The sequence below is a fragment of the Podospora pseudoanserina genome (assembly GCF_035222485.1).
Source record: "Podospora pseudoanserina strain CBS 124.78 chromosome 7 map unlocalized CBS124.78p_7.2, whole genome shotgun sequence".
Classification (NCBI taxonomy): Eukaryota; Fungi; Ascomycota; class Sordariomycetes; order Sordariales; family Podosporaceae; genus Podospora; species Podospora pseudoanserina.
The window spans coordinates 1,007,590-1,022,024 of record NW_026946672.1 but is presented as its reverse complement, the minus strand read 5'-3'; the positions used below and the strand labels follow the sequence as shown (position 1 = coordinate 1,022,024).

The 14,435-nt window shown below is 51.5% G+C and overlaps 5 protein-coding genes across 5 annotated transcripts; 1 reads left to right on the top strand and 4 right to left on the bottom strand.

Moving 5' to 3' along the window:
• Positions 1 to 85: 85 nt before the first annotated feature.
• DFG10 (3-oxo-5-alpha-steroid 4-dehydrogenase) lies at positions 86 to 1,115 on the bottom strand (the record flags this gene model as incomplete). The annotated part of the gene is made up of 2 exons (XM_062941181.1): positions 86 to 474; positions 536 to 1,115. The coding sequence occupies 2 exons, from the start codon at positions 1,113 to 1,115 to the stop codon at positions 86 to 88; spliced, it is 969 nt and encodes a 322-aa protein (XP_062796082.1).
• On the top strand, positions 293 to 831 carry QC764_0112630 (uncharacterized protein; the record flags this gene model as incomplete). Its single annotated transcript, XM_062941182.1, has 2 exons — positions 293 to 326; positions 629 to 831. 2 exons carry the CDS (start codon positions 293 to 295, stop codon positions 829 to 831), a joined length of 237 nt encoding a protein of 78 aa, XP_062796083.1.
• A 987-nt stretch (positions 1,116 to 2,102) lies between the features above and the next one.
• On the bottom strand, positions 2,103 to 4,658 carry QC764_702140 (uncharacterized protein; the record flags this gene model as incomplete). The annotated part of the gene is made up of 1 exon (XM_062949875.1): positions 2,103 to 4,658. One exon carries the CDS (start codon positions 4,656 to 4,658, stop codon positions 2,103 to 2,105), a length of 2,556 nt encoding a protein of 851 aa, XP_062796081.1.
• Positions 4,659 to 5,653: 995 nt separating this feature from the next.
• Positions 5,654 to 7,006, bottom strand: SAR1 (COPII coat GTPase). Its single transcript, XM_062949876.1, has 4 exons — positions 6,663 to 7,006; positions 6,445 to 6,588; positions 6,316 to 6,381; positions 5,654 to 6,236 (listed from the first exon to the last, which is right to left on the bottom strand). The coding sequence occupies exons 1-4, from the start codon at positions 6,679 to 6,681 to the stop codon at positions 5,896 to 5,898; spliced, it is 570 nt and encodes a 189-aa protein (XP_062796080.1). The 5' UTR covers positions 6,682 to 7,006; the 3' UTR covers positions 5,654 to 5,895.
• A 646-nt stretch (positions 7,007 to 7,652) lies between these two features.
• On the bottom strand, positions 7,653 to 9,887 carry QC764_702160 (uncharacterized protein; the record flags this gene model as incomplete). Its single annotated transcript, XM_062949877.1, has 1 exon — positions 7,653 to 9,887. One exon carries the CDS (start codon positions 9,885 to 9,887, stop codon positions 7,653 to 7,655), a length of 2,235 nt encoding a protein of 744 aa, XP_062796079.1.
• Between the last annotated feature and the right edge of the window lie 4,548 nt (positions 9,888 to 14,435).

The following is a 14,435-nucleotide window of genomic DNA, read 5'->3' as shown; positions in this document are numbered from 1 at the left end:
CCGTGTTGCTATGAATGATGGTGAACTTTTTTGATGTGGTAATCGTTTCTTAACGCTGCCGTGCTTGCCCTCCACTACCATCCACTTAAAACACAAACGGAATCATATTCCACCTCCCCTCCACCGCCCCTTTCCCAAACTTTTCTTCATACCACCTCCTCGTCCCAGAAGCCGTAACGCCAAGGTTAACCACCACAAAAGCCAACGCGCACACCAGCGTCCTGTTGAACCAAACTCCCTCCGGAGCCGTAGCCACAGCCATAGACAAGTACAGCAAACACTCGCAAGTGTAATGAGCGCAGACGAACCACCTGAACAGTCCCTCGGTAGGCAGTGAATATTTCTTTAGTCCAGCCAAATGTTTGTGAGATTTGTACTGGTTGGCCCAGGCGTAGAAGAACACCGGGACCGCAACACCAAGCTTAACCATCTCCTCCCTGCTCAACTCTAATGTTCGCCGGTTCAAGATAGCATCTATCATCATTGTCAGCACACACACATCTTTCTCCTTCACTATGAAAAAGAAAAAACTCACCCGCCCCCCCAACTCCAACCCCCACCCCAACCCCCAAGTAAAACCCCAACCCAAGCACCCAGTGAACAACCCACATCGTCGACGTGCTCGAAGCCCTCACCACAAACAAGTGTTCGCACGTCCTCCTCGCCCCCTGGAGGAACATCATTGCCCACCCGGCCAGCACTTGCACCGACCCCATCCCTTTCCCGTTCCCTCCATATTCCACCTCTTGTTCTGCAATGAACTTGATGACCTGTCCACCGGAGAGGAACTGCCCCAGCCAAAACACCGACCAGGCCACTGACACAACGTAAAAGATTGCAAACCACGAGTGCGGGACCTGGGTGTGTTTCGTCAGGGTTGACAGCCATGACAACACGGCGTTGTTGCTGGGTTTTGGTGAAGATGCCCGGGCGCCATAGTCGACGAGGATTTGCTTGAGGTCTGAAGGGAGGACTGCAATCGCCGAGACAGCTGCTGCGGCGAAGAGGAAGAAGGATTGGCAGTATTGAGATGGGGGTATTGTTGAAAGGATGCTGTAGAGGGTGGAGATGGTTTGGGATATCATTTTGCTTGTTGTTGTCGCTGTTGTTGACATGATGATGTTGAAGGATAGATGTGGTCTTGGTGTTGATGTTGGTTGGAGATGTGGACCGTGTGCCAAGACAGATGGGTTAGGGGGGAGTCAACAACATATTATTCAACTCCAGACTATCAGCACTACAATCTCAATCGACATGTCAGACTTTAACAGTCAGTCAAAATCCCTGAGGGTCGCGTAACAAGAAACCAGCAAGAAAAAAAAACCAAGGCTGAAAAAATGAACCATCACCTCTCTCACACCTACTTATCACATCTAGCATCTAGAAGGGGGGTTTGACTTACTTGATAAGTTCCATTAGCCCTTACGGTACTTATGGTGATCAATGCTTAATTAAATAATATTGGACATGTTAAAGTTAGATGGTGGATTGGCAGATGGAAGACCGACCGACGGTCACTCAGAGGTGACCGCAAGCCGGGATAAGATGTCCAGCGGGATAACTCCGTATTTAGTACACCCAGATGCTGTGAATCAATGGTAACGATTTGGTTTGGTAAACACAGCCGTGTATGTCACCACCGTGGAGATTCTCCCCATAGTTGGGTTGAACACTTCACTTTTTGGAGGAGGAAATCTACTCAAATATGTTAGTGATTAGCAAGGTGTGACCTGACCACTAGAGGTTATGAGAGCGGCTTCCGGTTCTGTTTTGTTGAAATGTGGAGTGCAGGAAGAGGTATATAAGGCATGGTGGGAGTTGCTCCGGAATTAAGGAGCAAGCGTGGAAGCAAGCTGGGCAGCAAACACGACCAATTGAGGTGAAGGAGGACCTGGTTCTACCTACACACAGAGCATTGACAGGTTGACAGTTGGAATAGTTAAGACTAATCAGAACACCGAGAAAGCTATCATAACTCGTCAATTATACAGCCTACAAAATCTCACCGTCTCCTCTAGAATATAAACTGCCACATGTGTTCTTGCTGGTACCGTTGCTCCTCTATCAAACCAACCATGATTGCAATGCAAAAACACAAAAGTCTAAAGCAACAACTTCCCCGCCGCCCGACGTCCCGAGTTGAAATCCACCTCCGTTTCACCCCCATCAATGTTCATGTTTCTCTGCCCCCCACCCGGCATTGTCTCCCCATCAGTCAACCCCCCATCCACATCCGTAGTCTCATCCTCCGTCGCCGTGAGATTGCCGTCGTCATTGCGCCGCCTCTGCTTCTGGCGATCGAGCAGCCGGTTCAAATCATCATCACTCAACAAACTATCAACACTGCCCCGCCTATCCGGCACAGTCTTGCCTTCGTCATTGGCAACAGAGGCATCAAACCCAGGCCTGTTCTCCCTCCTGCCTCGCTCCACCAGCCTCTCCACTCTCAAACGGTTGGCAACAAACTTGATCTTGGGAAAAGCGCTCTGCTGCCCTTCGTGGATCATGCGCGCCAGCTTGGCCTCGTCAGGATCGCTCAAGATGCCAAAGAAATCCGTGACCTTGGCGTTGGGCCAGATGGTGACTGTTCCCCCAAAGGTCTGCAACCACAGCATGGACCAGTCCTGTCCCAACGGCCGCGGTAGCAACTCCAACTGCCTCAACACCCTGAGCCATTTTGTCAGGTCCAGCTTGATATACTGCTCCACGGCCGAGCCAAGGTACCCTCCTCTCCAGCCCCGCCCCCTACGATGCGTCACGGGCTGGCCAACCGAACCTCTCGACGAGAAGAAGAACAGGTTGATGTGGGGGTTAACCTGGCTGACAATGGTAAAGTTGACGTTGAAGTGAAGATTAAGCGCCTTGATTGGGATGTCCGTTCTCAAACTGCCATCCTTCCACTTGTGGCCAAAAGAGTACGGCACTAGCTTGCCCTCTCTCGTCTTCATCATCAGCACCACTGGGTTCAGAATACCCGGGACCGCTGCTGATGCAATCACGGCACTCCAGATTACACAGTCCGGACTGGTCAGGTAGTTGCACAGGATTGTCGGACTGTGAGGATCAGCCGGCACGCAGCTCACATTCAACACCCTGCCCGTTCGTTCATACGCCTCCTTGAACGTCATCGACCCCCTCGACCACCAAGAGCACTGCTGAGCCCAGTCGACACTATCAAACCTGGCCCCCGTCTTCCACCACCTCTTGAACCAAACCGTGATCGGCTCCCTACAAGCCGTGATTTTGTGCGCCAACGCCGGCACAAGCAGCTGCTTCAGCTCCTCATTCGTCCTAGTCGCCACCAATGCAGCAACCAACGCACCACCCGACGTCCCCGTGATGATATCCGGCAACTTGTCCTCCTCCAACAACGCCTTCACCACCCCGAAATGATAATACGCAAACGTCGCCCCACCGCTCAGACACAACGCTGTCCTTCCATAGTTCGCACTAATCCCCTTAAACAACCCCCTCTTCTCCTCCTTACTCATCAACTCCGTATCCAACAAAAACTTCATACTCCTCTCCACCTCATCCACAAAATTCTGCACCAAATTCTTCGTCCCATAATACGTCTGACTATACAACCTCGGATTCTCCACCCCCACAAAATTATTCTTGACACAAGCCCCCATCAACTGCTTCAACTCCTCCACCGCCTCCCTCCCCCGTTTCTCATCCCCCCCATCTGTCGCCCTCTCGGCCTTCTCCCTCGACCTCCTCATCTCCTCCCACACCCTCTTCACCGTCTTCGCATCATAATACGCAAACTCATCCTGCTCCTTCCACTGCTCCGCCACCCCAAAGTAGTCATCCATCTTCCTCGCCGCCGCCACCCACTGCTTGTAATTCCCCGTCGCCCTCATCGCCCGCCTCAACTTCTCCCTCTTCCCCCTCCACGCAACAAACTGCTCATACAAATAAATATACGACCTCGTCGCCAGATACGCAACCGACAGCCCCAACAACCACGTCCCCACAATCAACAAAAAAGGCCACTTCAACAACTGATACAAGTGCCCCTCCCTAGTCTCATCCTTACTCCTCCCCCCACCCCCCCTCCTCCCCCCCTCCCCACTCCCAGTCAACCCAACCAACCCCTTCAACCCCAACTTCGGCCTCCTCTTCTTCTCCCCCTTATCCCTATCCCCTCTCAAAAACCTCCTCTTCTTCTTCTTCGTCTCCTCCCTACTCACAACTCGCTCATTAACCGGCGCCCAATCATTCCTCGCCGTGATAAACGTCCCCGTCCCCATCTCCTGCCCTCCCCCACCACCATACTCGTGCGATTCATTCTCATCAAAAAACTCCAAATTACTCCCACTCCTGCTCAACAACCCCGGACTATTCAACCTGACACTCTGCCCCTCCCCTTTCTCATCCACAAAGTCTGGCGCGCTCAGGGCTTGTATAAACGCTTCTACATGCTCCGCCGGCAAAAAGTTTGTCTCCGCGTCGGGGAGGTTCGCCCAGTCGAACGCTTCCGGGGGGAAACCGTAGGTTTTGGAGGGGAGCACGATATCCGGTCGGACGGTCGGGGGGTGCGTAGTGCTGGTGAGTTTGAGGCGTGAGGAGGGGTGGCTGTCTTCAGAAGACGAACCCCCCGAGAAGGAAGAGTCGGGAATAGGGGTCGTCGTCATTTTGTTCTCGTCCGCCATGGTGAATGGCGCACTGGTTTCTCGTGTTGTTCCGTGTAGTATCGCAGAGTAAAAAAAAGAACGACTAGGTGTCAAACTTGGTAGGTAGGTAAAATTGGAAGGTGGTCGGTCGTCAAGCGGTCCTAGAAACCCCGAGAAGAGATAGCATATTCGCGCCGCTTCCCAGAGTTTTTCTTTTTTCTTTCCAGCTCTTTGCCCTTCCTTCAGTCTTAAATTGATTTGCGCCGGAGTGTGATGCAGTAGGTAACAATCTAGTGGGTAAAAAGTGCTGATTCAAAAATGGTGAATTGTCGCCGCCGCCGCTGCGCGCACCGCTGTCAGGAGGACAGTGGAATGACGTCGGTTTGCTTTTGGCAAAGTGGCACCTCCTGTGCAGCACTCTCCATCCACCCCCAAACTTGGGGAAAACATATGCCAAGCTATCCTTGTCACCTCCCTACCACAACCTCACACACGCTGTGATCTCAAAATCATAGACTTTATTCTTTTTCTTTTCAACGTCCAGGCAAGGACTGTAAATTTCCGCTTCTCATCTCTTCCAGATATGCCCTTCTTGAGCTGGGGTAACACCCCCCCGATGAACCGGGTTATGCAACCCTGAATCGTCAAGCTCCATCCACTGCGTCCCGTCCTCCCTCCCTCTGACCATCATCCCCAGTGGACTCGGGGAATCATTCCACCTATGGGCTCATTTCCGAAGTGTTGGGGATAACTTCAGCCTCCTTTTATGTCCTGCCTAGACTTCTATGTCACCTCGGTATTACACTAGAACAAAGATCATCATTGCAAATCAAGAACGAAATTCTTGAGCTTGCTGCGAATCTGTAGATCCGCCTATCATGTGACGAGGCCTGTTGACCATCTTGTGATGCCTCCCAAATATGCGCCTGTGTACAATCTGATAATTTCCATCAAAATATTTAGCGAGGAGGGTCTTCATCCCAGTACGCCTAGCAATCATCTTTCGAAGCCTGTCCCGCTAGGCATCATCAGCATGAGAGGCAGGTAGAAAAGTATCATTTCCAATATAAATCATATATCATAACGCCTCAAAACATTCTCACCCATGCCTACACCACAAGTTCAACAGCCAACCACACCCGCAATCCCCCATCAAACACAAGCAAACGCAACTGGCCTTCTGTATTGATTCTTATCCCCATCCATTACTACCCTCTTATACCGCCCCTCATATCGCCCCGTCACCTCACTCCCCCCCATATCCAAACCCCTCCCCTTAAACATATTGCGACAACCACCGAATAGCATCCCCATACCCCTGCCTCATCACAACCGAGCACATGAAAACCTCAATCGGGCGGATCCCCTCCAGCGGAATCTTGCCCTTGCCCGTCGTCTGGTAAATCCCCAAATGGTGACGAAGCTCATCCTCACTTACCGCATCCGGGTGATCAATCTTGTTACCCAACACCACAAACGGGACCTTGGCCAGCTCCTCCATCGAAAGAAGCCCATCAATCTCGGCCTTGGCCTCGGGGAACCGCTCGTGGTCCTTGGCGTCAACGAGGAAGACGATGCCGTTGACTTCGGGGAAGTAATCCTTCCAGAGGCGGCGAGCTGTTTTCCACAACACATTCCACGTCAGCACTCCCTATTCATTCAACCTTTTTCAAAAAGGGCACACGTAAAGACTCACCCTGCTGATGACCACCCAAATCAAAAGTCGTAAACCTGACATTACCAATCGCGAGCTCCTCGGAAGCTAAAAACCACCATCGTCGTCAGTCCCCTTTACTCCCTCCCTCAATCAGCAACAAATACGCACTAGGATGCAACGTAGGCTGCAAAATAGCCACCCGGTCATTCTTCAACATGTGCAACAGCGTCGTCTTGCCCGCATTGTCCAAGCCCAAAAACAACAACTTGGCATGCTTGTTCAACAAGCCAAGCGAAGAGAGCACATCGTAGACTGTTTGTTCATCCCCCAAACGTCAGCATCTCGCTCCCATCCCATCGAAACACCCCTTGCCCAAAAATACTTACACCAGTTAACAAGCCACATCTTGTTTCTCTCTCTCGCGTTCTATCCCTTCGTTTTCCTTTTCGGTCGGGTAGGTAGGTAGCTAGCGTGTCGTGGTGATGGCAAAGCAAAGCTTTAGGTTGGTTGTTGTCCGGTCAGGAAATGGAATGGAATTGGACAATGGAAACCGATCGGGTTGCGTGCTGGTCTGTTCAGGGAGTGGCCAGAGCTGCGCTACAAGAATTACTTGGCCTTGCTTGCGCAGGGGCCACCTAGCCTACCTCACCACCGCCCCACCGCCCTTGACCCAAGTGGCAGCACCCAGAATGACAGCTGGTTGATACCTGAAATATCAGGCAGACAGTCACCTGACCCCCTGAACCTTAAAAAAAGGGGGCATCTCCCTTTCTACAAAGGTGTTGTTGGGAAATGCTGACGCTGATGGTGAGGCGCGCATCTTCGATTTTCATTGCCTGGTCCAACGCGAAATAGAGGCGTAAACATCCGATTTAAATGATTCGTAACCATGAGCTTGATCGTAATCGTGTGCAGCCTCGGCACTCCAATAATGTCTTAACCCACACCAAACCCCTTTTCTTGCATCATGTACACACATGGTTGGGCTGAGCACCCATTTGCTCAAGCAAACAGTCACTCATCGCAAAACTCCAAAATGGTTCAAAATGTATATTCTTGATTCCCTGAAGAGACGGGAAGATGCATTGCAACTACAAAAAAAGTTGTGCCTTTATGTACATAGAGTTGTACCAGGTCGACCGTCACCGGCGTTGTTGAAAACTAGCCAGCCAGCCTGGACCCGGGCGAGATAATTACTAAGGAGGAATAGACCGACAAAAAAAAAAGGCAATGTGTGAAAACGCCGTGGTCGTGAGAAAGAAACAAGAAATTTGTACGCCAGGCTCGTGAATAATCATGATGACCGCCCCAGATGAATGCCGTGGTGTATGAACCCCATTGTATGCTCTTGCGATGCAAATCAGATAGCCTTCCGTTTAGATGGAAAGAACATAATGACCGGGATTCTTGCCCGCCATCGTGAGACCAAGCTCCCTCATACGCTCTGCTCCCTCGCCGGGGATCGTGCGTTTCGGGTGAGCCTTCTCCTTCGCCTTTTCCTTGCGCGCGCGGCTGCAGTACTTTTGGTAGTACTTTTCCTTGCGGCGCTGTCTCTTCTGTTCGAGACCCTTGACGATGTCAATGGCACCGCGGACATGGGTCGAGTCCTTCTCCTCGGCGGCAACTTTGGCCTTGCGGGCCTTCTGCTTCAGAAACATGCCCGGTGCCTTGGGAAGGGACTTGGTGTGGGGGAGGCCGAGACCAGGGCGGAATGCAAGTGCCTTGAAAGCAACGTGATCGCTGTCCTGACCAGGTGAGGACGAGGCAGAAGACCTGTACGCCATGGAAATCGGGGCCGGTGACTTGAACCTGCGAGGGGAAGCGCGCTCAGTGGGCTTGAGGGGAGAACGGCCGCGCATCTTAGGGGCGGGAGAAAGACGGCGCTTGGGAGGGGGCGAGCGGAATCGCTTGGGAGATGGGCCCTTGCCGCTCTTGCGTCCGCGACGGTCACGCTCGTGGTGCAGGTCCTCGAACTCGCCGTGAAGCCAGCCATGCTCGTCGCTCTCTCCATAACCCTTGCCATAGGGCTCTTCGGGTTCGTCTTCGATGTCCGAGGTGGGGAAACTGGGATCGATGTCCTGAGGAATGACTGGCACCTTGTCGCGCTTCCGCGCCTCCACGCAAGAGATGTAGGCATCCTCCAGCGGCCTGTCCTCATCCAAAGTACCGCAGACAAAATCGGTGCTGTCGGGAAGCTCAGGAGTGGCAGGGCGGAAGGGTGCGGGGCGGGATCTGGAGCGCTTTGTCTTCTTGCGAACAAGGCTCGACTTGCCTTCACCGGCAGAGGAATCAGAACTCTCGCCGACAGACAGTCTCCGAGCAGCCGACAAAACAGCCCCAGACAGAGTCTGATGGTGACCAACGCGGGTGGTCCAGAGAAGTAACCCATCATCTTCATCGTCGGACTCGGCAAAACCAATTTCGTTGTCGGTTTTGTAGCCGTCAGAAGCCTCGTCATCCCAGTTGTATCCAACATGGACGTCGTCTTCCTCTTCCTCTTCAACCTCTTCCTCGTCAGCCTCGTCGTCCAGATCATCGTCGTCCCCATCATCGCCATTCGGAGACTCATCGTCATCCTCATCTTCCTCGCCATCTTCGTCCTCATCCACTTCTTCATCGAGCTCTTCCTCCTCAGCCTCCGCCTCCTCTTCAGCTTCCTTGCCGAGCTTCCGGATCTCCATCTCCTTTTGAAGCGTATCCTGGATGGTCAGCTTGGGCTTGTGAACATCATCATGCCTGATCCAGTCATCTTCTTGGGGAGTTTCACTGGCGAACTCGTGAAAGTGAGCATTCTCGCTGTCAAGGTCATTGGCATTAGCAGCAATCCACTTCTTGCTCTGAATGGCAATGGGGCTGTTGGAAGTTCTGCGGGGTGTCGAGGGCCGTGCCCGAACCGTCGAGGGAGTCCGTGGCTTCTGAACACGAACATCTCTGGGAACAGGAGTCATCGGGCGAGTCTGTGCGCTCGCCGTCTTGGGGGGCGCAGCGGGGCAGGCGAACTTGATGGTGGTTTTCTTCGGTGCCGCTTGCGACTTCGTCCCATTATCTGTGGGTTTGGGAGGTGGTGGCATCGAGACCTTGTCATCGGTCTTGGGCTTCGCCGCGCAGGCAAAAGAGATGCATCTCTTCTTGGCCAAGGCCTGTACAGCGGCGTCGCTATCCCGCTCAGCGCGCACAACCGGCACGGGCATCTTGCCCATGAGGGGAACGAAGCCGATGCTGGAGAAGCGAGGGCTGGGTGAGCTGGTGCGCGCAGGCGTGGTAAGCCCGGTATCGCAGGTCAGCTCAGCAGTCGAGGCGATGCTGAAGTTGCTGGTGATGGAGCGTCTCCGCCTTCTAGCAAGAGACGTCGCTTCGTGAGATTCCTCATCTGAATGGCTTTGGAAAGCCTTGGTCAGGAGGGATTCGTGCTGCTCGCTGCCTCGGCGGATGGCAGTTCGCTTGAAGTGATTTGATACGGGGGACATTGGCGGCGGACAATCCGGTGGCTCGTCCGTATCAGCCCCCGCATCTTCTTCCACTGATGGCTCCACATTGGCGGAGTTTGTCGTGGTCCATGCCAACACATTTGATGTCGCATAGTCGTGAGGTGTGTATCGGTGTTGTTCCATTTTCGAGAACGGGATGTGAGTATAAGTGGCCGTCGAGCTGGTGGCTCAACCGGCAGGGTAACAGAGTTGTCCTGGGAGCGGAAGAAGGGGCAGTAAGAGTCCAGCGGTCGAGATATGTGTGTGTGGGTGTGTGGATGTTGCTGGTTTGTTGATAGAGAAATGATATCGTGAGTGTCCGCTGTGGGCGGAGTCTGAAGTCTGCGACGAGAGCAGTCCTCTACCTTATGGCTTGCAAGTGGCGTACAAGGCGGTGTCCCTAGGGACCGTATTGCTATAACAGCAGAGCCATCACGTCGAAATCTGAGGTTGGTAGTTTGAAAGGCCGGTGGGTTGTTTGGGGGTGGTGGTGTTAGAGAAGCAGGTCGTTCGGCCGTCGACCCAAGAATGAAATGCTGGAAGGTGAGGTAGTCTTCTGGAAGGCCTGGTCGAAAAGCAGGGTCGTCGGTGGTAAGTCGACGTGCAGATGACGTTGTCCTTTTGGTTTGGGAGAAGAGTTGCGAGAGGGTGAAAATGTCACACAAAACACGCAAAATGTCAAAAGCAGAGCGGGAATGCGGCAAAATATCAGGTTTTTGAGACCTGGCGGAGCGGTTCAAGGAGGGGATATGGTCGTGTCCAGCGATGGGGCCGTGCCGTCGCGAAATGCAGGGAACAAGAGAGAGGGAGGGGGGCGACGCAGGGTTGCCCTCAAAAGCGAGGAGCCGGGTCCACCACCTTGGCACTTGGCTGCGCTTGGCTGATGAGATGGCGACGACGAGAGAGAAGAGCGGGTCGAGAGTGGGATGTTGGCCGAGTCCCCCTTTGGTTGGCTGTTAGTGCTGAGGTCACTCTGTCCGCAATGCCCGCCCACGGCAACAAACAAAAACGGATGATGAAAAACGTAACACCAAGACAAAACGGGGCCGGCCAGGTCCCTTTTTTCTTCGCTTTTATTCACAGCATGACCAATATGAATAATGCGACCGAAAAGCTTTTATACTTTTTACTTTTGGCCATCGGAGGCGGACTGACTCTGCCGCCGCTTGTGACGCCGTCCGTCACTCTGGTTTGGTTGAGACGAAGGAAAAGGCGGCGTGGAACCACACGTTCTCTTCCCACATTTCCACAAGGCACAGCGCAGCATAGCCTGTGCCCAGAGTTATGCTTGTGCTTGTGCTGATCACCAGAGCCCCGGGCCGTGGCGCTGGGCAAAGGCCAACCGAAAAACGGCGGCAACTTCACAATTTCACAATAACGGCCGTTTCCATTTCTCGAAATGCCAGCTTTGCCCTGTGCGCCCGTTTCTTCCTCTTCCGTCGTTGGCTGCGGGCCCCACCCCATGGCGATCGATCTTTTGGACCAGGGTTTTTGCGTGGTGGTTGATGATTCCTTTCAACCCACGCTGACTCCACCTGCTTCTCCAAAAATGTCCAGTGGCGGGAAAGACCCGGCTGGCGGAATTTCGACTTGGGAGGAGCACCGTAGCAATGGCGCTTGACTCTGTTCAGACAGACAAAGGACCCTCGCACCCTCGCTGTGGATTGCCTCCTGATGCGCATAGTGCCGTCCTTATCCAAAGATTAGCAGGTCAGGAGCATCCCCGAATGTCCGACATCGCCCGTCTCTAACTGAGAGAAGAAGACATGTTGTGTCACCGGACACCATTGCCCTTTTGATAGCACACCTCTACTATCAGTCCGACTCTATACCGCCTTCACCACCACCGCCTTTCGGGTCTGACACCCTATCGTGTATCAAACAAAAAGACAGATGACAGATTGGGAGGTGCCGAGTTGCCCAGCCGGAATGATCCTCACACCTTGATAGGCTGAACATCCAGCACTTTGCGAGCGGTGGGAGAGAGTGGCCGAGTCTGGTTCTTCTCCTGCAAAGTACTTGGGCTGAGCTGCAATTCGCAATATGCAGGCTGCAACCTTCTCGTCAAGAACACTTCCATCCAGTCTGACCCGCATGAGGGCTCGCATCGCACAAAATCTTGTCTTGGAGGAAAAGAGGGTCCTAGTGTGATCTATGTGTTGCCGTCGAGGCTGCCGTTTTCTGAGCGGTCGGCCACGCCTCTCCTGGCACTATTACGCAATAAGCCTTGAATTTATAGTTATTACGCTAGTACTTACACTTTATTCACACACTTGTATTCTAGTTTTAATTTTTATTTAGGTCGCAGCTGTCTATTGCTCAAAGCTTTTTTCGTCTAAACGCTTAATGCTATCTTTGAAGCAATAAATGCTTCAAATGCTGTGACTAGCTGATTTGCTAGATTAGATGCTTCATTTGGGCCAAAAGTAAATAGAAAGGCTTTTTTTACCTGCGCTATAGTGAAAGGCTGTTGGGGAAATAAATTTATCTTAAAATTGAGGTGCAAAATAAAAAGTAATAAATTTATTACTGCTTTTTATTATTAATCGCAAAAGCCAATTAAATTAGTCCATTATATTTTTAAGTATGCATTAGAAAAAGTAATATCGATATATTTATTAATATTTATGAGCCTATAGATATTCTGTAAAGCTCTAGCTAAAAAATCAAGAGATAGTAAGATTAATAGGTTAGCTAAGGCTTTATTAAAGTTAAGTTAAAGAATAATTATTAAGAACGGGTCTCTGTAAGCCTTATTTCACAGTAGGTTACTGCTATAATACTATAAGGCATTTAGTTCTGGAAGAACTAGTAGATATAGCGAAGACAGTCACAGTATATCTACCTAGCACCGCTGAGAATCTACTTAGTACTAGTTTGGGATGCGGCTACAGGCCTAAGGTCTTTCTGATTAGAGTGTGAAAAAATGGGGCTGTCGGAGGACTCGAAGATTCAGGGGTCATATACATAAGCAGTCTGCTTCTGAGATTCTATTTAGCCAGAATATAGACTTTTATTTCTCCGTATTTTCTGCCTTGCACGCGTGCAGGCAATTCTGGCCCTCTGATCAAGCCAATCCGGTGCTTATTATGTAGCCTGCAAGCCTATAGTGTCTTTTTTTTGTCCTGCGTGAAGTGCGGCCTACGAGCAAGCCACTGTCACGTAAGTGTATTCATTCAGTGACCTGTTGAGGGTATATTTGTGGTGTTGTAGTTGGTTTGTGTGTTTTCTTACCATTTCAGCACACCTACAACACTAGGTCTTTTTTTCCTAAAAATTAATCATGACTTTACATTTTATTTTATCATCACTTTTTGTATTTTCTATCAGTAAATATAAAGTCTTTTAATTAGTTTAATTTATAGTTTTTTACTTTGTACTTTAGTTTTAGAGTAAATTTATTCCCGCCAAAAAGACTTTGGCAGGTACTTTAGTAGCCCGAGCTTAGGGTCCCTCTGGAAGGTAGTTGCGGGTGCCGAAACAGCGGGTCAAAGCTAACTAGAATTGGCACCAGACGGCAAAACATGAGCTTTTCCTGTAATTTCACGTTGTGCCATACTGTGTACCCCGGCACCGAGTAATCGTATCACTCAGCAACACAACCTTTCCAGTCAGATATCGAATTTCCTGACATGCACATCCATCCACCACCGAAGCCTGATCAACTGGTACACCGAGTAGACTCGTGAGAACAATAGGCCGGGACCTCTCCCACGTCGACACGGTCGGTAAACAGCATGTCCATCCATCAAAAAGTGACGATGAAGTCTGGGGAAATGGCGCCATGTCCACCTTGGATGCAACTCCAAGAGTGGGAGGCCGAACGGCTCGAGCTACCATTTGTCGTGGGGGTTTACTCGCTTGACTTGTTCCTCCAATCTCTATCCTCCTATTTTTGCGTGCCTCTATTGGAATTGAGGATTCGCCAGCGCCGAGTCTGCTGGCTCACTCCGTCGCTAACCCACGCTTCCTTATTGCTCAGGCAGCTCAAAGTGAAGCTGACTAGCAGTGATAGAACTTGGAATGCTCCCTCAGTCTGACACCCGTGATGAAGCAGATGCAACTCAGAGCACCATTCAGCGACATTTGTAATAGTCTAACCCGCGCGCTTGAACGTAAATGGAATGGTAGGTAACCGTTGATGCTGAATACCTGCAGCTCACAACACATCTCCTTACCCCGCCAAGATGCAAGAGGGCGCTGGATGATTGGACCAAGGCGATACCGTGATCAACGAACCCAGCCTCACTGCCTCCAGTTCGCCGACGACACGATAGCGCGAGCGGCCAGAGATTGATTGCGCATTTGCACGCGCCAGAAGCGAAAGGAACCCAATCTCCAAATCTCAGAGGCTTGTAGTCCGGGGCAGGCAAGCAACTTCACCCGGCCCGAAGACACAGAAACAACCACCCTCAACTACCCCGCAATGCTACGACCATCAGATAGCGTGGGGTAATCTTTCATTCAGACGATGACACGACTACAAACGGCAACCCGAAGGGAACCTACGTCGATATGTCTCTGCTTTGAAACCTGATACCTGTGCCGCTAAAGCTGTTAAGGCGCAATGTCACCGGGCCCATAGGTTTTTGTTGTTGTTGCTTGTGGCCCGTAATTCCAACCTCAAAACGGTGCCCCTCATTGGGATCGCCCAAAAGCCACACAGAAGACGACGACGACGACACATTTCTA